This window comes from Eubalaena glacialis, chromosome 5, assembly GCF_028564815.1.
Source record: "Eubalaena glacialis isolate mEubGla1 chromosome 5, mEubGla1.1.hap2.+ XY, whole genome shotgun sequence".
In the NCBI taxonomy this organism is placed as follows: Eukaryota; Metazoa; Chordata; class Mammalia; order Artiodactyla; family Balaenidae; genus Eubalaena; species Eubalaena glacialis.
Genome location: NC_083720.1, coordinates 77,438,172 through 77,458,716, shown reverse-complemented (window position 1 = coordinate 77,458,716; position 20,545 = coordinate 77,438,172). Strand labels below are relative to the sequence as shown.

At 38.1% G+C, this 20,545-nt stretch overlaps 1 protein-coding gene across 1 annotated transcript in view; it reads left to right on the top strand.

The window, feature by feature from the left end:
- Positions 1-12,699: 12,699 nt before the first annotated feature.
- NMU (neuromedin U) overlaps positions 12,700-20,545 on the top strand; it is a 39,749-nt gene continuing 31,903 nt past the window's right edge. Inside the window, exon 1 of the mRNA XM_061191392.1 lies at positions 12,700-12,884. Within this exon, the coding sequence (XP_061047375.1) occupies positions 12,776-12,884 (109 nt within the window). The 5' untranslated portion in view covers positions 12,700-12,775. The remainder of the gene's footprint in view (positions 12,885-20,545) is intronic.

Sequence of the window (20,545 nt, the reverse complement as noted above, 5' to 3'; positions counted from 1 at the left end):
GGCTCAGTAGTTGTGGTACACGGGCTTAGTTGCTCCGCAGCATGTGGGATCTTCTCAGACCAGTGTCTCCTGTATTGGCAGGCGGATTCTTAACCACTGTGCCATCTGGAGCCCGAGCCTACTGGATCTTACTGGGGTGAAAAAATATTCTAAAACTGGACTATATGATCGTTGCACATCTTGGTAAACTTACTAAAAGTCATTCAATTGTATACTTAGAGTGGGTGAATTTAATGATATGTAATGATATGTAAAGAAGCCAGATACAAAAGAGTATGTTAGTGTATGATCTTTTTATATGAAGTACAAGAATAGGTGAAATTAATCTATTGTGCTAGAAGCTAGAAACTGGTTACTCTGAGGTAAGAGTTGGGGGTTATTGACTGGAAAGGAACAGGAGAAAACTTTCTGGGGTGATGGAAGTTTTCTACATCTACATCTACATCTACATCTATATCTTATTTTAGGTGGTGGCTACCCAAATTGTTAAAGCAGATACAATTATTAAAACTGGTCATACTGAACACCTAATATCTGTGCATTTTATTGTATGCAAATTATACATTCATTAGAATCATAACAATACTTCCCTTAATACTATAGAATATTCAGTTCTGAATCCCCTAATTGTTTATTTGTATATAATTCATTTGTTTGAATTAGTATCTAAACAAATTCCATACATTGCCCTTAACTGGTATGTCTCTCAAGTCTTTTTTTTCCTCAAGAAAAATTACAAAATTGATTTATAGGTAGTGCATGTTTTGCACATGCATTTCCTTCATTCCATTTTTTCAGTACTTTTTAAAGAAATAATTTACATATGATAAAATGCAAAGTGTTCAGTGTATAGCTTGATGATCTTTTGAATATGAACATGTATTTCTAATTTAAAAGGTAAATTGGCCACATTGTAAAATGTGTGAAATTGAGAGAAAATAAAAACAATCACAATCACCATTTTGGTGTATTTCTTTTTATCTTTTTTTGCAACCGCCTCTTAGTGAAATAATATATTTATTAAGTGCTGTATCATCATCATCATCATCATTTCACAGGCATATATTGCTGAGGAAATGGTCAAATTTGCAGCTATAAATCTTAGTAAATCAACCATATTGGATTTTGAAGCCCCAAGCATACTATCTGATGCTATTCTATCGTGTTCATATCTAAGCCACAGTTAGGTAAAGGACATACATGTGTGCAGCAGCAGTGTGTAATTTGCCTGTCTTCTGACGGATTGATTTCTTTCTCTAGGGTATTCACAAACCTGCACAAATTTTCCCGAGGACTGTAAAGGTCTTTGTGTTGGATGCAGGGGAAAAGAGACTATTATTCCATCCATCTCCAGACCCATACTCACTTTCCAGTATAGTTTTCCAGTTGACGGAAGGATCACACAATTCTTTCCTTTGACATTTTCAAGTTCTAAACGGAGTATGTTTTCTTGAAAATGAAGTCTTGTCCCAGCATATGTTTTGATCTACACTTACTGTAAACTGACTTATTCCTTACATGGGCTTTTTGAAAACAGTTTCCATGTAATGCTTGAGGTGTTGATTTTTCTTGCGATAGCATTAATTCCCATATAAATGCCAGGTTTTGTTGAAGAAGAAGAAACTAGGCTAAATGATGGGACCCTTGGGACGTGGATATTATTATTTTTACAAGCAGCATTTTTCTCTGGTCTGGAAAAGTTCACAGCATTTCTGTTTTTTTTTTGCGGGGGGGTGGGGGGTCGCCGCTGCTGTTCCCTTTCCTGAGATGTAATGAGATGCAATTGATCTGTTAGCAAAAATGGCTTTCAGAGGCTGCAGATACAGTAAAATCTAATCAAAGCAAACAATATTATCCTAAATTGACTTTGAATAAAAAGTGGTTATCCCACTTTCTGAACAGCTTTTAAAATAATACCAAAAGGATGAAAACACAATCAAAGGCAACTTAATATTCTTAAAAGTTTACGATAGGGCTTCCCTAGTGGCACAGTGGTTAAGAATCCGCCTGCCAATGCGAGAGACACGGGTTCGAGACCTGGTCCGGGAAGATCCCACATGCCGCGGAGCAACTAAGCCCGTGTTCCACAACTACTGAGCCTGCGCGCCTAGAGCCGGGGCTCTGCAACAAGAGAAGCCACTGCAATGAGAAGCCCACGCACTGCAACGAAGAGTAGCCCCCGCTCACAGCAGCTAGAGAAAACCTGCACGCAGCAACGAAGACCCAATGCAGCCAAAAACAAATAAATAAAATAAATTTTTTAAAAACTATTTAAAAAAGTTTATGAGAGCTTTTTCAAAAAACAGTGCTGGAGCAGTTAGACATCCGTAGGCAAAAAAAAAAAAAAAAAGAAAAGAAAGAAAGAAAGAAAGAAAAAACAAAGAATCTTGAGTTAAACTTTATACTTTATGTATAAAAATTAACTTAAAAATAATCACAGACTTAATTAAAAACAAAATACAAAAATATAAAACTTTTATATTTAAGAGAAAATCTTCAGAACCGAGGACTGGGCAAAAAGCTTTCAGACTTGGCACCAAAAGCATGACTCATAAAAGGAGAAATGTGATAAATTGCATCTCACCAAAATTAAAATTTTTGCACTGTATGATATCACTTCTATGTGGAATCTAAAAGATAAAACAAACTAGTGAATATAACAAAAAAGAAACAGACTCACAGTTATAGAGAACAAACTAGTGGTTACCAGTGGGGAGAGAAGAGGGGAGGGGCAAGTTGGGATAGGGGATTAAGAGGTACAAACAACTATGTATAAAATAAGTAAGCTACAAGGATATATTGTACAACACAGGTAATATAGCCAATATCTTATAATAACTATAAATGGGGTATAACCTTTAAAAATTGTGAATCACTATGTTGTATACCTGAAACTTATATAATGTTGTACATCAATTATACCTCAATGAAAATTTTTAATAAAAATTAAAATATTCTAGATTTCAAAAAAATTAAAAATTTTGCTCTTTATGAGGAGGATGACAGGCTAAGCTGCAAACTGGAAGAAAATGTTTGTGAATCACATATTCAACATAAAACCTTGTATCTAGAATACAGAAAGAGCTCTCAAAACTCAATCTAATTAGAAAATGGGCAAGAGACATTAGCACACCTTTCACTGAAGAGAACATACAGATGGCAAACAAGCAAATGAAAAGATGCACAACATCAATGGCTATTAGGGAAGTGCAAATTCAACCCACAACAAGATATCACTATACACCCATCAGAATGGCTGAGATAAAAACAAAAACAACAATAACATCAAATGCTGGAAAGGATACAGAGAAACTGGATCACTCTTTGCTGATGGGAAAGTAATATGGTACTGCCACTCTGGAAAATAGTTTGTCAATCTCTTATAAAATTAAATAAGCACTTACCATATGACCCAGCAATTGCACTCTAGGGCATTTATCTCACGGAAGTGAAAAATTATGTCAACACAAAAACTGTACACAAATGTTCACAGCAGCTTTATTCACAATAGCCCCAAACTGGATGCCCTTCTGTAGGTGAATGGTTAAATGTAATATAATAAAAAGGAACAACCTCCTGGTAATATATAACAATTTAAATGTATCCCAAGGGAATTATGCTGAGTTGGGTGGGGGGAAGACATTCTCCAAAGGTAACATAGTATATGATTCCATTTATGTAACATTCTTAAAATAACAAAATAAAAGGAAAAGCAGGTGGCTGCTGGAGTTAGGGATGAGGAGAGGGGGTGAGTATGGCTAAAAAAGGGAAGTACAAGGGAGCTTTGTGGTGATGGAATTGCTCTGTGTCTTGATTGTGATGGTGGTTATAAGAATCTGTGCAATTCATAAATTGCACAGATTTGCATAGAACCACAAATTGCATAGAACTACACACGCACACACACACACAAGTACACGTAAAACTGGTGAAATCTGAATAAGCTCTATTGATTGTACCCATGTCACTTTCCTGATTTTGATATTGTTCTATAATTATACAAGATATTAACTTCGGGAGAAAATAAGCAAAGAACACATAGGACTTCTCTGTAAATTGTTTGGCAACTTCTTGTGAATCTATAATTATTTCAAAATAAAAAGTTTAAAAAGTTTATGAGAGCTTGGGCTGTGTGTTTAGTAAGAGGTCTGGATGGTAAAAGACCATTGTAGTAATTTGTCCCATCTCCTCCTTCTGCCTTCCTGAAAAATTGGTGGGTCTAGATCTTGAAAGTTTCATGGAAGTAAATGAATTCTCCTCCTGCTTGTGTCTGTTCTTCCTATTCTCGGCATTGACACTCTTCATTATGAAATACACAAAAATGGAGTAAAACTTTAGAAGAAGTTTTCAAAACCCTCCCTTCTATTTAATGATTTCTCTTCCTCATCCACTTGTTAGTCATCACCAACATAGTAAAACTTACTGTGCACTTATTTCGTGCCGGTCACTGTTGCAAATGTAAGAATCCCAACTTAAAAGAGAAATGGAAATTTTTGATTTACTTAACTCTGAACATCAAAGGATGACCTGGCTTCAGGCCTGGCCAGATGTCAGCATGTATAACAATTTCCATCTCTCTCTCTTTCTCTGTCTCTCCATTTCTCATGGCTACTTGGTATCATTCCAAGACAGCCTCTCTGCATGTGCTAGCCCACATGGTCCATGTATGTCAGACTCACAGAGAAAGAGAAAGCCTTTGCTATAGCTCTGAGGCAAATTCAGGGATCAATCCTTGAATCATGTGAGATTCTTACAGAAAAAGGAATGGTTTTCCAAAGGAAGGGATGTTATGCAGGCAAAAAAAATGTATGCACTCCTAGTTTACAGATAATCAAAACTGGATCTTTCAAACGTCAGTTAGTATCGCAACGGCTTGCTGCTAGTAGGTGGTGCTGCTCTGAATCAAGAGCTAGATTGTCCAGCTCCTGTGCTCAAGTTCTCAATCATGAGGTCATACTGCCTCCAAGAATTCTTGCTCTCCTGGTTACATAATCCCAGTGTCTAACAGCATTTCTATATTTATGTTTATTTTCTACCATATGCTGATTGACTCTTTTCTTTATAAATTCCATCTTCTCAAGTCTCCCACACTCACTAGGTCAGAATAGGAAACAGAACCCAGGACAATGAAAGATCGCTTTATCATTCCAATATAGTTATAGGGTGTATCACCATTTATACAGTAGATATATGCTTAAAGATTGTATACTATTATAAATAAAAGTTTTATACATCAGTTTTTTATTTTCCTTATTCATGTATATATATTTTTGTGCTTATTGCATGCCAAGTACTCTTAACACCAAGAACTTGAGTTATAGAACAATATGAAAGTGACTATAAGTGTTTTTAAAAGGATAAAAGGATTAAAAACCTGAGTTGGTATTCTCCTAGCAAAGGGAGACAAATAAAAAACAAACCAACAACTCTATAGATAGAAATATCTAGTATGATGTCAGGTGGTAATAAGTGTTAAGGAGAAAAAGGTGTGTAAAGGAGACGGGAAGTGCTGAGAGGAAGAGGGTGCTATTTACTATCCAGGGATCAGGGAAGGGAGACATCATCAATTATGTAACATATTTGCCTTGAGTGCTTTGCCCAATATAGAATTAACTCAACACTCCTGAAGGTCTCTATTATATGATAGGGTATAATGTGGTAGGATAGGAAAGGAGTTGAAGGCAATTCTTTGGTATATTTTTAAAGAGAATAAAAGTACAGGAGGCCAGAAGGATGAGAAAAAGAAGCTCAAATTATTTTTATTGATCAACTACAATTGCCACAAATCAAGTGTTGGTAGTTAAACCATTAAACATATGGATGTCATGATGAGAATATCAGGGTTGATCTGCTTGGAAACACACTGAATTAAGGCAATGATTGCCTTAATTTTATTTTTCAGTTTTCTCTAAGAAGTAAATCTATTATTTTGCCTACTTCTGCTTTTTGCTTTTAAGCTGTTTAAAAACTCTGAAATTAGGGTTGAAACTCAAGATTGAAAGTAGCTTACATATGTACTAATGGGTGAAAACAGAAAAAAGGACCTGTGATTAATTTTTGAGAAAAAGGGATTTGATCACTTCATAGATGAACAAAGAGAATAAACTACTCAACATTGACTAATTTTATTCTTCTCAGAAATGTCTTAAGTTTCTAGTATTTAATTTAGAGCAACATGACATACATCCATATACATTGAGCATTTCATATCTGTTATGGTCCACTTAAAAAATCAGAGCTAAAAGTATTTGAGACACTAGAGATAAAATGAGTAGTGATTACTCCTTTTATGATACTAACTGAAATGGCGCTTATTTTTATATTCAGAAACTCATTCCAGGTCTCTTTGGATTAGTTTATTTTAGCATTTTTTAAAAGATCAAATAATATCAATTTTCTTTTCCTTTCTTTCAATTACCTTTGACCAAATGCAGTAAAAAATTTTATTTTAACACACCTGTGTAAAGAAATTACATATTTTTTCATAAATACAGATGTCTTTAGAAAATATAATCGTTTTGACTCATTTTTAAATAGATTGAAAAACCAGTCTAGTGATAAAAAATGGTTGTACAACTTATTGTGTAGAAATAATAAATTTTACTTTATCCTTGTATTTTTTAACTGTCATTTAATTTTAGGTTCCATTTTTATAAAACTTCCTATGTCTGGAAGTATCTGTTTTGCTTCCAGCTTTGCCACGATGTGATTCATAAGCATGTCAAGAAAATCTAATAAATCTTTCATTAGTGTGTATAAATATTTTAATTGCAGTTTAAGGAACAGGGAAAGATTCTGCCTTCAACGGATTGGAATTTTTTTTAACGTCATGTTTCAAATTAGTAATAACAGTGCTGCATTTCTATAATGGCTTTACCCTCGGGACATCTATCATGTGAAAATCTAGCCTTGTGGGCATCAGTGTAACTGCAAAAAGTTATTGACTTTTTGCTTTTTAAGAAATTCTCTTATTACTTTTCTCAAAAGGAATTTATCTCTAAAGTCTCTCTGCGATAAACCTATGCTGCTTTCAGGCTGCATGGCAACCTTCTCTGGCCTGTACTTAGAGAATTCACCAACAGTATCTCCACCCACAGCTCCTCCTGAATGCAAGAGACTGAAGAGATGAAATCTAGCTCCTTTTGCAAAGACGTTAGCAAGAATGCCTCTTGAACATACAAATCTTTTATTCACCATTAGTCCACATCAGAGTCACTATGTGCATCGGATGAACCTGAAAAACAACCTCAAGCAGAAGGACTTTTAATAATGTTGCTCATTACTCCTGTAAACTGTTTAAAATAAATTTTATCAAATACTTAGAGAAAATAAGAAGAGTTTCCCTCTCCTGTAAAGGATGATGTTGCATTTCTTAAATTTTGTGAGCTGCTACATCATTGTCAGGGCAAAGTTAATTATCCTACAACAGAAAGCCTTAAGAAATGTAGATGTATTTGGTCTGTGGTCCTCCATTTCTTGTATTCATTATTCTTTTGTTGTCTCTTAGAAGAGTGTTTTTCCTGCGTTGATTTCTCAGTACAGTGTAGTTCATCCAAAAGTCTTTCTGAGTCAAGAGATTTTCCTGGAAGCAGAGAGGTCGATATCTACCTAGTTTGAAGACACAGATGGGAAAAGGAAAAGTTAGGATTATTGGAGTTACTATAAAATGTATGAAATACTATTGTTTAAAGAGAAGGCAAACTCAGTTATAAACTGGGAATTTCATCCAGATGCCAAAGTTGTTTGTGGAAAGAGCTGAAAAGTATCCTTGTCACTAAATAATAGATACCCATCTTCAGAAGTAAATAGACCCCCCAATCATTTGGTCATTTTCTTGTAATTGCCACAAATGACCCTCTCCCCTTGAACCTGTGCTCTGTAACCCCACAGTTGGCTTCTCCCCGGAATTCTATTTAGAGACCAAAGGCTAAATTGAGTCTTTGGAGCAGTTTGCTTTTAACTTCCGTAATCTCATCAGAACTTTACTCTTCAGTATTAGATACCCTTAAGCAAAAACTTTTCTCTAAATTTCAAATTTGATATTAGGGTGGTATTTCTAAGTGAATCATCCTGCATGAACTTAAGCAGTAAATAACAGAAAATTGGGAAGATGCATGACAAGGTGCAGGTGGTCTTAGAAAAGATAAAACAAGACGCAGAGTTTTCAGCATTTTGTTAGTCTATAAATCTTACAGGTGACACTGGCTTAATGAACGCTTCCTGAATGAGTGAGTGTCCTATAAACCGTTTAGAACAGGTCATCACAAAATCCACTTGCCATTATTTATATAATGATGCTATTCATAAATAACAGTTATATCAAAGTGACTATTAAGACCAACATTCTCCATCTGGGTTTTATGAAGTATATATTTTCTGCCCTGAAAAAATTAGTTAATGACTATAGCATGATACAGACATGTCATTGATACAGACATGTCTTAGGTGAATGCCTTCACAAAGTTCTAGAGGAGGATTTCATAGTTACCAAGAACATCCAGGACTGTTATTTGTTAAATAACAAAATTTGTTATTTTGTACTGTTATTTGTTAAATAACAAAATTTGGATATTTAATGCCAAAAATAGACAAATTTTTCTTGTGCTAAATTGCAGAGACTGCCACCGTCCTCTGCCACAGGTCATCATCATTGTATCTGGCCTGAACGTCTTTCTTTTTTTTAAATTGAGATGTAATTAACATACCATAAAATTTATCCTTTTAAAGTGTACACTTCAATGATTTTTACTATATTCACATCATCACTGTCTAATTCCAGAACACTTTTTATCACCCTAAAAGGAATGCCCCTAAAAGGAATCCTCTATTCTTATTAGCAGTCACTCTTCTTTCTTCCCAGCCCCTGGAAACTACTGATCTATTTTCGGTCTGTATGGAGTTGCCTCTTCTGGATATTACGTATAAATGGGATCATGCCATTTGAAACCTTTTGTGTCTGACTTCTTTCACTTAGCATAATGTTTTCAAGGTTCATCCATGTTGTAGCATGCATCAGTACTTCCTCCAGTTTTATGGCTCTGGTGTGGACTTCTACCATGTTCTCCCTACTTCTACTGGGGTCCTCCACAGTCTGTTCTCCACTGAAGCCAGGGTGATGTTTTGCAAATGTAAATCGAATCATCTCACTCTTCTACTTAAAATCCTTCAAAGACTTCCCATTTTACTTAGAGAAAAAAAATTGAACTCCTTCCCATGGTCTCTAAGACCTTTCAATGATCAGGACCCTACCCTGCCTACTTCCCAACATCAGCTCCCCATATTCCACGTACTCACTCTGTACCAGTTCTGTGCCAGTTACACTGGCTTCCTTCTGCTCCTGGAAACCTCAGGCTTGGCATTTCTTTCAGTTTCTGCCTCAGGGCCTTTGCACTTGATGGTCCCATTGCCTGAGACTCTTTTTTCACAGAACTTTCTGGTTTCTTCTTATCTTTCAGGGCCTTTCATATCATCCCCTCAGAGAGGCAACCCTAGATAATCCTGTGTCAAGTATCTTTCCCCCAACTCCCAGTCACCTTCTATCATTTCATTACCCTGTTTTCTTTATAGCATTTACTACTATCTGAAATTGTTCTGTTTTGTTTACTTGCTTATTATCTACCTCTCCTTGAAAATCTGTCAACTCCGTGAAGGCAGAGACTTTAACTGACTTGGTCTCTGCTACATCCCAAGCTTCTAGAACGGAGCCTAGAAGGTACTCAATATTTGAAGGAATGCATGGCTATCTTGCCTAGAACTCCTAAATCTTCCAGATCTTGCCCCTACTCTCAGCTCCTAAAGCTGGGTCTCTTTATTAGACTTTACTAGACTTAGCTATTGCCAACTACTGCCTGCCTGAGTTTCCATCTGTTGCTGACTCTCCCATTCTCCTGACATTCAACCATCCTCCCCTTCCTAATGCTCTCCATGATGACTTTTCTAGATACCCCTGTCACAAGCTAGCAGGTCTCACTAATCTGTAGGTCCATGATTTAATTGAGCCTTTATTCTTACAGGTTGCAAACAGAAAGCACAGTCCAGTTGCCAATTTGCAAGAGATAAATAGGTGAGAGGAGTCAGCATGGTACCAAGAATCAAACTTTCAGTCTTGAACAGAGTAAGTAGGAATGCATTAGATGCTGCACTATACCTGGTGGTATATACTGATGTATAAGCTCATGTTAGATGAATGTGAACTACATACAGATTGGAATGTTTCTAACTAAATTGTTAAGCCTCCACTGTAGAGATCTGGGATCTTGCTTCTTTGGAATATTTGGACAAAAGGGAACCTTGGGAATCAGCTTCTTCCCATTTAGTCATTTGTGGAATTCCACACCCCACCCCCGCCCCACTTAGCTCCTAGGTAAATAAAGTGTCTATTTTCCTTCATTGCCTCATCCATCTTCTCTTATCATCCAAGTCACACAATAGCACGACCATTTGTCTGCAAGTCTTTTCTTAAGCATTTCTTCAAAATAACAACTCACATACAGTGAGTAAAAGGAAAAGCCCTATATAGGGAGGAAATAGTTGCCACACAGTTAACCAACAAAAGCTCCAGATGCATAAAGCATTTCTATAATGGGTAAGAAAAAGGCTAACAACCCAAAGGGGAAAAATGGGCAAAAGAGATAAATGGACATTTCACTGAAGAGAAAACAATAATGGCCAATACATTTGTGAAAAGATACTCATCCTCATTAGTAGTGGGAATTGCAAATTAAATCCACAATGAGATACCACACCCACCAGGGTGGCAAAGTTTTTTGTAAGGATGTGCAGCAATGGAAACTTCATGCACTGCTAGTGAAGTGTAAATTGGTACAACACATTGGAAAACAATCCAGAGTTTAACTAGATATCCCTATGACCTAATAACTCTATTCCTAGGTATATAACTCAGAAAACTCTTACATATGTGCACCAAGGGCCATGTACAGGAACATCCAGAGCAGCCTGATTCATGCAGGAAAAAACCTTTTAATACACAAGTCATTTCTTTTCCTGACCTGCTGGGGGTATAAAAGCATCGAGCCCCCTATTTTCAGGTTTTTCTGTTCTCACTGACATCTCACCCCACGCAAGTGGCTGAGACTAGTGATCTTTCACTGCGCCGCCAGGAGACACAAGGAAGGCAACGGGAAACCAGAGCCTTCTTCCCCCGCCAACATCCTTATTTCATTTACATTCTTTGCACTACTTTTTTACTACTTTGGGGATAAATCAAGGTACACACAATCTTGACTCAAATCTATTCTCATCCATCTTTGAACCTGGACCAGACTCTATAATCTGTCCTTGCTCACATGCTTCATGGGTACAAGGAACTTTAAAGTGGTAGGCATTGTTTTTTCACTTTATCTATCAGGGTTATTCTCTTGCCTCTCTGCATTTCTGCCAGAGCACCATCCCAATGGGCCTTGTAATACAGCTATTTGAGTGTGGGTTTGGGGTCCTTTATTAAATTGTAATTTCCTTTAGGAAGATTACTAAATGTTGTATCCTTAAGGACATGTCTTGCCTATGGTGGGTTGCACAGTGCATGTCTGGTACATTAAAATCCCTGATTTAGAGGAGAAGCACCTTCAGAGAGTAGAATGGCCAGCGGCTCCCTCACATGCTGATACCCTTAGATTGTTTAATGTCTCTAAGCATCATCAAATGAGAATCATAATACTTTTATATCCCAGAGGTGCTGTGCATTTTAAATGAAATAGCACGGGAAAGTGCCTGACATAAAGATGTCTCTTAAGAAATGTTAATGTACTTCCTTTTCTACCCTTTCCTCAGCGTTCCTTTCAAAAGGAGGTCAAATAAGATACGTCTTCCATCTTTCTGGAGAAATAAATTAAAACTGTATCAGCTGGTGCCCTGGAGGAGGCTGCTTCGTGGATGTTTCTGCTTAGGAAGGAAAGTATGGAGAGGGATAGCAGAAGTCAGGTCACTCTGGAAATCAGAATGCAACAGCTAGGGAGTGACAGCAGGAGAAATGCATAGGAAAGGGAGTTACCTTAGGACTGGAATTACGCAGGACAGCCAGAGACCTTCTAGAACTGTTAGAAATGTAGTGTGGTCAAGCCTCCGCAGCCCTTTCTTCTTAACCGTCTTTAACAGACAACCGCTTTTCCCTAAAAGGTCTCAGACCAGGTAGGAATTTGGGGAACACCACCACCATGAACCTGTGTTGCTCTAATATGCCCCGGGCATTGGGCCAGGAGCTGAGGATGAGCAAGGGAACAGAACAGAGGTGCTTTGCACCGAGGTGGTTACTGGAGCTATAGGACAGGAGGGAGGGGCAGAGAAGGCTTCCCGGGGAGGGCGCATAAGGGGCGTCCCAGGCAGAGCGTCGCCACCGTCCGGTGTAAAAACCGGCATCCCAGCCTCTTCGGGCCGCCTGGCTTGCCATTTCCCTCCAGCTCCCATTCATTGCTTCCAAAGAAGGGAAGGGACTTGCCTCGTTTTAATTCCATTCTCCTCTATCCCAGAGACCCTAGGGCGGGGGCGACGAAAATGAGTGGTACTCTGAGTCAGAAACTTGTGAAGGGGGCGCGGGAGCCGGCAGCGGGTTGGGAGTGACGCGAGGGAGGCCGGGGGCGGGGAGGTGACGCGCGCGGGGACCTCGCCGCCTCAGCCCACGTGTCCGCGAGATTTAAAAGTTGGCAGAGCGCGGGTGGGTCAGTCTGGCGGCCGAACTGGGCGAACAGCGCGCCAGGGACGCAGAGGCTCAGCCAGAGCATCGCTTGGAGCGTGGGCTGGTGCAGTGCAGGGTCCCGGGATGCTGCGAGACGCGAGCCGCCGCCCCGGGCCGCCCCCCGGTCAGGTGGCCGCTGCGTCCCCGCTCCTGCTGCTACTACTGCTGTCTTGTTGCGCGGACACCTGCGGAGGTAAGCCGACCCCGCGCCTCCCAGGGCACCCGCGCCACCGCCTGGTCCCGCGCCGCTCCTCCCCGCTGTGATCGCCGCGCTCTCTTCCCTCTCTTTCTTGCCTCTTCTCTTGGCTTCTGGATTTGCCACCCCGTCGTGCCGCAGGACTCCCCAGGTTCTCGCTCTTAATCACAGGAGCGGGTCGGCGCCCCAGGGCAGCCAGCGGCGCAGGTGCCAGTGGCCGGGCTCGAGCGCGGACCTGGGCCTGGCCTAAATCCCCAGGCCGGGCAGCCTGAGGCCGGTGGAAACTTGTAGGGCTCCCTCGGGTAATGGGAGTTAAAACAGTGAAAATGAAAATGCTTTTCCTTTGACTGCAATCACTGGAGGGGATTGACGGTGAAGCAAAACTAGAGTAGGTTTGATACTTCCCCTGCTGATGCGAGGTCAGCTTGCAAAGTGCTCAGCTTCCTTGGTGAGTGATCTGTTCAGATAATCCCGAGCAATAACATGCCCCGTCCTGGCCGTATCGAATGGGAAAGAGTCAGCTCTGTGCCTCGTAGGTTTTCAGGGACCAGATCAGGAAAAGGAATAGAGACCTTCTTACAATGCGGAGTTGGAGAAGCAAATGTGCAAGCCGGGCTTTCAGTCAGTGCTACAGCTAAAGCCAGTGAAGGCAGATGTGGTTTGATAACAGTAGGGACTTCCTGAGCTTTGCTTAGAGGAAAGGTGTGGGAAAAGCAAAAGCTAGGTCAGGAAGGGGTGTCTGAAGCTTGGGAGACAGTGTAGAGCAGATGCAACTTGTTCCAGTGGAGAGATCACTTCCCTGTTCCCTTAAGGTTACCTTTCCAGGTACCTTGAGGGGACCATCCCTCATCTCCCAGCTCTGAACCAGGGCCCCTCCAGCGCCAGCCACTGACCTACTAAGATCATGAATTTTCTAGCTTCTCAGCAGGTCTTCTTAGTTTCTCTCTGCTCTCCTTCCTGTCAGTAGGATAAACAAGGGCTGACTGTTTCATCATTGCTCAGAATGTTAGGGACTTGAAACCATAACTGTGGGGACCTTTCTTAGCATGTAGCCCAGCCCTCAGTTAGAGGTGGGGGAACTGAAACTATTATTCTTTTCCTAATTTTTTTTTTTTTTTTTTGCTGTCCTTTCATTGTTTTCCCCCTTTCCTTAAGGAATTGGAGATGTAGGGAGGTGGGGACACCCGTGCTTGAAAAGTAAGGTAATTTGGCTATGAAATCTAAGCAGTCAGAAGCTAGGAGATCTAAACCTTCTCCATCACATATTCAGCCGTGCTACAGCATGACTTATGCAAAGTAATATTAATCTTTTTCAGTTTTAAATTTGTTATTGGTAAAATTAGTTTGGTAATTTTTATCTACCTTATTAAGGAAGCAGATAATCATAGTTTAATTTTTTTCCTCTGTAAAGCAAATGTACTTTCCATGCATGTTACGTACTATATGCTTGCAGTGATTTTTGCATCAGTGGGAGGTAACTTCTTTTCGGCGGAGGAGGCAGGGAAATTTTCAGGCTTCTGGTGATTGAGCAGAAACTATAGAAAGCAGCAGCTGATTTCTAAAAAAGGCAAGTCTTGGGTTTTATTTTCAAAAGAGCATATCATGTGGTTGACCAGTCATCTCATAAATATCCCCAATATTTCTCAAGCAAAGGGATGAGATACCTCTTTCCCTACTACCCTTTTCTGTCTTCTTTCGCCTTCAGATCTGCTCTTGATACCAAAAAATTCTCTCTCTAAAAATGTGATGGGGAGGGAAGAGGGTGAATTTATCCTAGTATGATCTGCCCTGGTGATCTGCCCTAGTCCTGAGCCCCTAAAGATAGCACTGGAGGGGAAGCAGGACATACATAAGCAAAACTGGGAGATAATCTACCAAGATTAATCATTATGCAACATGCAAGTGGATGTATTGAAAAACAACAAAGCAAATGCCACAATGCCAGAGGAAAAAAAAATCTTGTCAATAAGTGCAACATCCTTGGCAAAAATGAGTTAGCAGAGCATAAAATAGCAATGGGAAGATAAAGGACCAGCCACAGATTTGGTGGCTGGAAATGGTTTACTATTCAGAGAACATTAAAATAAAGGACATTTCCTGAAAGAGGGGCACATTTGTATATCTGCAACAAACTGTCACTTGATGTGGCCTCTGACAATAAGTGTTCAAGTGCCCAAGACTAAATTAAGAAGTGTCTTTTCCTACTCAGACCCCTATTCATGGAATAATTCTTAAAATTCAGTCAGCAGTAACAGTTTCTGGCTTCCAAACACTACACTAGTTAAGTACTAGCAATGAGAAAAGAAAATTGATACCACTTTTAGAATAATCAAGTCTGTTTTTCTTTCTCTTACACATGGTATATTTACAGATCACAAATTGTCTATCCATATTATTTGCATTAGTTAGATTGTACAGTATAAGACTAAAGATTTCACTTAACTAGATAGTGTGAAGTATAAATATCTTGAAACTGATTGATCAAAAACAATGCAGTTTTTAGGCTGTAGATGACAGTGGCACTGTCCCTGACAATACTTGGGAAAGTATCTAGTATGGCTATTTGATTAGTATAAAGCCCACATCTGGGGTATCTTGCGAGGAAAATCACATCAACTTTAGTTAACAAATAGACAAAGGGGGAAAATTTTTCCCTTATGTTTGGAATTCAGTCATAGGATATTAATGGTTTCCTATAAATTATAGATAAACATTTTGAAATTTTGGCTTCTCTAACCTTTTTACCCTGAGACTGTGTTTTGTATAAGAGCCACAAAGTACCCCTTTTTGATTATATAAGTGCTTGGGACTAGGTTAGACATAATGGCAATTTTGGTGTGACCCATGCAAGCTTGGGGACATGGAAGGAGGCAAACTCTCCATGCTCTTGGTAAGGCAGTGGGGAGGGGGAGCTTCCACTTTTACTGGAGGATGGGGGTTCGTCAGAAGGAGAAGAAATAATATGAAACTGTATTCTTTAAACAGGAATGCCCTGTCAAACAGAGATTAACCATGGTATCTTGAGTGGAGAAATCAGAAGTACAGGCAGGTGAAGACTGAATCCAACAAGTGGAATTCCTTGTGTATTTCCCTGCATCATACTTGACTCTGGTTCTCATCAATCAAATACTGCTCTCTCCCTTCATTCCTCTTTCTTTTACCTTCCTATTTTTCAAAGCTGTGCAATCTTGGTAAAAACGGATGAGTAATGCATCCAAGCTGTAAGGAATGGGCCTATGGATTTTAGATTTTTTTCATGACAACATTCATATCCCCCTTTTGGAAATATTCAGACTTGTTAAAAAGGTTACACCTAAAATGTTTATTTGAGCTCCCTAGTTCTGTCAAATAAGAGGCATCCTCTGTTTCTTTCTACAATGCGGCACTCACTCCCCCTGGCTATTCACTGTTATTCATGTACCAGCAGCATCGGTATCACCAGGAAGCTTGCTAGAAATGCAGACTCTTGGGCCTGTCCTCCAATGACTGAATCAGAAGCTCATTTAAGTAAGCTCACCAGGTGTTTTGCATGAAAATTTGAGAAGCACAGCTTTATCCCTTCCTGAAAACAGAATCAGCTCAGAGTAATACCCACCAGACAACAGTGACTTTGGGATATACATTTGTGCTAGGGTGGGAAATATTTAATTGAGAAGTGTGTAAGTTCATTTGTCCACCTTGAATAGCTGTCGCATGAAAGGGGATTCAAACAAATCAACTCTCTACTATGGACTACATGAGCCCTGTAAGTTACTTCTAATGCTGGGTACAGAAAATGTAGCTAAATACTATTACTATTATTAGAACATAGATTAAATACTAGCACAAATTTTTGCGCACTCAAGGCAAGACTTATCTGAAAAGTGGTAGAATTAGAAAAAACAATCTGTCAGGATTTGGAGTCTGGTTTGAAATCTGCTTCTGCTCTGTATATATTTTGGTGACCTGAGACAAATTACTTAATCTTTCCTTCCTTCAATTTCCTCATCTTAAAGTGGGAATAAGTAGAATAGCTAACTTAAAAGGTTGGTATGAAGGTTAAAGGACATGATACATTTTATTTTATTTTATTTTATTTTATTTTATTATTATTTTACTTCTACAGACAAGTTTATTGACCTAGATTGAACATTTTAGAAAAACATTTTCTAAATGTTTACTGTAATGTATAGTTAATTTTCCCAATGGTAGTTAACCCTGGATTTTACAACTAAGCCTATAATTTTGTTACCAAATGTAATAAAAAGCTTTTAAAACCCTTTAACAATCAATGGTGTAAGTTTCACATTCTCTGGAATATATACATTTGCTATAATTCACTTCTACTGATAAAGTTTGTATTGTTTCTAAGAGACCTTAACTTTTTATTTTCTGGAACATATTATCGTTAGTCACTAATAGTTTTATTTTTTTCTGGTGATAAGAATGAATAGCAGGAGCAGCATTTGTGAAACCAAATCTAATATGAAACTGACTCTTTCTTGTGAGTAAATTTGAATTTTGAAACAGTAAAACAATAAGGTTTAATATAAAGCAAAATAAATTTTTTATGTTTATGATCTGCCAATTTCCCAGAAAAAGTTTTGTGGTGACTTTAGTTATATACCAGATACATTAAAATCACCAATGGACAACACATCTTTTATTCAGGTGCCATCTGAAAGTTTTAAAAATTTGTTGACTTAATATCACTGAACTGTCCACTTTAAAATGGTTAAAATGATAAATTTTCTGTTTTGTGTATTTTACCACAATTTTTAAAAAATGTGTTGTTTGATGATTTTTAGGTTTTATAAACGTGTTGTATTAGGATAACAATGAAAAATTTAAAAGACCACCTCTAATCTTATTACCCTGTCAAGCAATATTTACATTTTTATTTTCTCTTCCTGTTGTCTAAAAACATAATTCCACATAACTTCAATATAATTTTCCATTCTTATCTTTTCACACTAAATTTAAATTTTATGATTCATAGTTACACTTTTTAACATTGTATTCACAAGGTTTCATTGAGTTGGTCATTTTTTTTTTCAAGGTAACAGTAGTGTTTTTTTTTTTTAAATTGCACACATGTCTATAAACCTAATAAATAGGTTTTCTCTATTTTTTTTTAATACAGCAGGTTCTTATTAGTCATCAATTTTATGCACATCAGTGTATACATGTCAATCCCAATCGCCCAATTCATCCCACCACCACCACACCCCCTGCCGCTTTCCCACCTTGGTGTCCATATGTTTGTTCTCTACATCAGTGTCTCTATTTCTGCCCTGCAAACCGGTTCATCTGTACCATTTTCTAGGTTCCACATATATGCGTTAATATACGATATTTGTTTTTCTCTTTCTGACTTACTTCACTCTGTATGACAGTCTCTAGATCCATCCACGTCTCAACAAATGACCCAATTTCATTCCTTTTTATGGCTGAGTATACAATATTCCATTGTATATATGTACCACATCTTCTTTATCCATTCGTCTGTCAATGGGCATTTAGGTTGCTTCCATGACCTGGCTATTGTAAATGGTGCTGCAATGAACATTGGGGTGCATGTGTCTTTTTGAATTGTGGTTTTCTCTGGGTATATGCCCAGTAGTGGGATTGCTGGGTCATATGGTAATTCTATTTTTAGTTTTTTAAGGAACCTCCATACTGTTCTCCATAGTGGCTGTATCAGTTTACATTCCCACCAGCAGTGCAAGAGGGTTCCCTTTTCTCCACACCCTCTCCAGCATTTGTTGTTTGTAGATTTTCTGATGAAGCCCATTCTAACTGGTGTGAGGTGATACCTCATTGTAGTTTTGATTTGCATTTCTCTAATAATTAGTGATGCTGAGCAGCTTTTCATGTGCTTCTTGGCCATCTGTATGTCTTCTTTGGAGAAATGTCTATTTAGGTCTTCTGCCCATTTTTGGATTGGGTTGTTTGTTTTTTTTAATATTGAGCTGCATGAGCTGTTTATATATTTTGGAGATTAATCCTTTGCCCGTTGATTCCTTTGCAAATATTTTCTCCCATTTTGAGGGTTGTCTTTTCGTCTTGTTTATGGTTTCCTTTGCTGTGCAAAAGCTTTGAAGTTTCATTAGGTCCCATTTGTTTATTTTTGTTTTTATTTCCATTACTCTAGGAGGTGGATCACAAAAGATCTTGCTGTGATTTATGTCAAAGAGTGTTCTTCCTATGTTTTCCTCTAAGAGTTTTATAGTGTCCGGTCTTACATTTAGGTCTCTAATCCATTTTGAGTTTATTTTTGTGTATTGTGTTAGGGAGTGTTCTAATTTCATTATTTTACATGTAGCTGTCCAGTTTTCCCAGCACCACTTATTGAAGAGACTGTCTTTTCTCCATTGTATATCCTTGCCTCATTTGTCATAGGTTAGTTGAGCATAGGTGCATGGGTTTATCTCTGGGCTTTCTATCCTGTTCCATTGATCTATGTTTCTGTTTTTGTGCCAGTACCATATTGTCTTGATTACTGTAGCTTTGTAGTATAGTCTGAAGTCAGGGAGTCTGATTCCTCCAGCTCCGTTTTTTTCCCTCAAGACCACTTTGGCTATTCGGGGTCTTTTGTGTCTCCATACACATTTTAAGATTTTTTTGTTCTAGTTCTGTAAAAAATGCCATTGGTAATTTGATAAGGATTGCGTTGAATCTGTAGATTGCTTTGGGTGGTATAGTCATTTTCACAATATTGATTCTTCCAATCCAAGAACATGGTATATCTCTCCATCTGTTGGTATCGTCTTTAATTTCTTTCATCAGTGTCTTATAGTTTTCTGCATACAGGTCTTTTGTCTCCCTAGGTAGGTTTATTCCTAGGTATTTTATTCTTTTTGTTGCAGTGGTAAATGGGAGTGCTTCCTTAATTTCTCTTTCAGATTTTTTGTCATTAGTGTATAGGAATGCAAGAGATTTCTGTGCATTGATTTTGTATCCTGCAACTTTACCAAATTCATTGATTAGCCCTAGTAGTTTTCTGGTGGCATCTTTAGGATTCTCTATGTATAGTATCATAAAGGACATGATACATTTTAATGCTTAGCATAGAGCTTGGCATCAAGTAACTGCTCAATCAGTATTAATAGGTGCTATCTTTATTTTTAAAAACTTCTCTAAGTCTATTTTTTTAATTATTTGATTTAGGTGTGGTTGAAATCTTAGACAAATTTACAGTCTTCTACTAAAGGATGTTTTCCTGATTTTAGTAAAGGTAAATGTATACATATAAAGAAAACCAGTAATTACATTTAATATTTATAATTTATATAGCATGAATTAGAAAATTAAACCTATGAAGAAAATATTATTTTGGAGGATGTAAGCTAGTTAAAATTTTATTTCAATAATAATTAAGGCCTTACCAAGTAATTCGTTTTTAAAAAATCTTGATTGAGATACAGTTTATGTACAATAAAATTTATCTCTTTTAAGTATACAACTCAGTGATTTTTTTTTAACATATTTATTGGAGTATAATTGCTTTATAATGTTGTGCTAGTTTCTGCTGTATAACAAAGCAAATCAGCTATAAGTATACATATATCCCCATATGCCTTCCCTCTTGCGTCTCCCTCCCACCCTCCCTATCCCACCCCTCTAGGTGGTCACAAAGCACCAAGCTGATCTCCCTGTGCAATGTGGCTGCTTCCCAG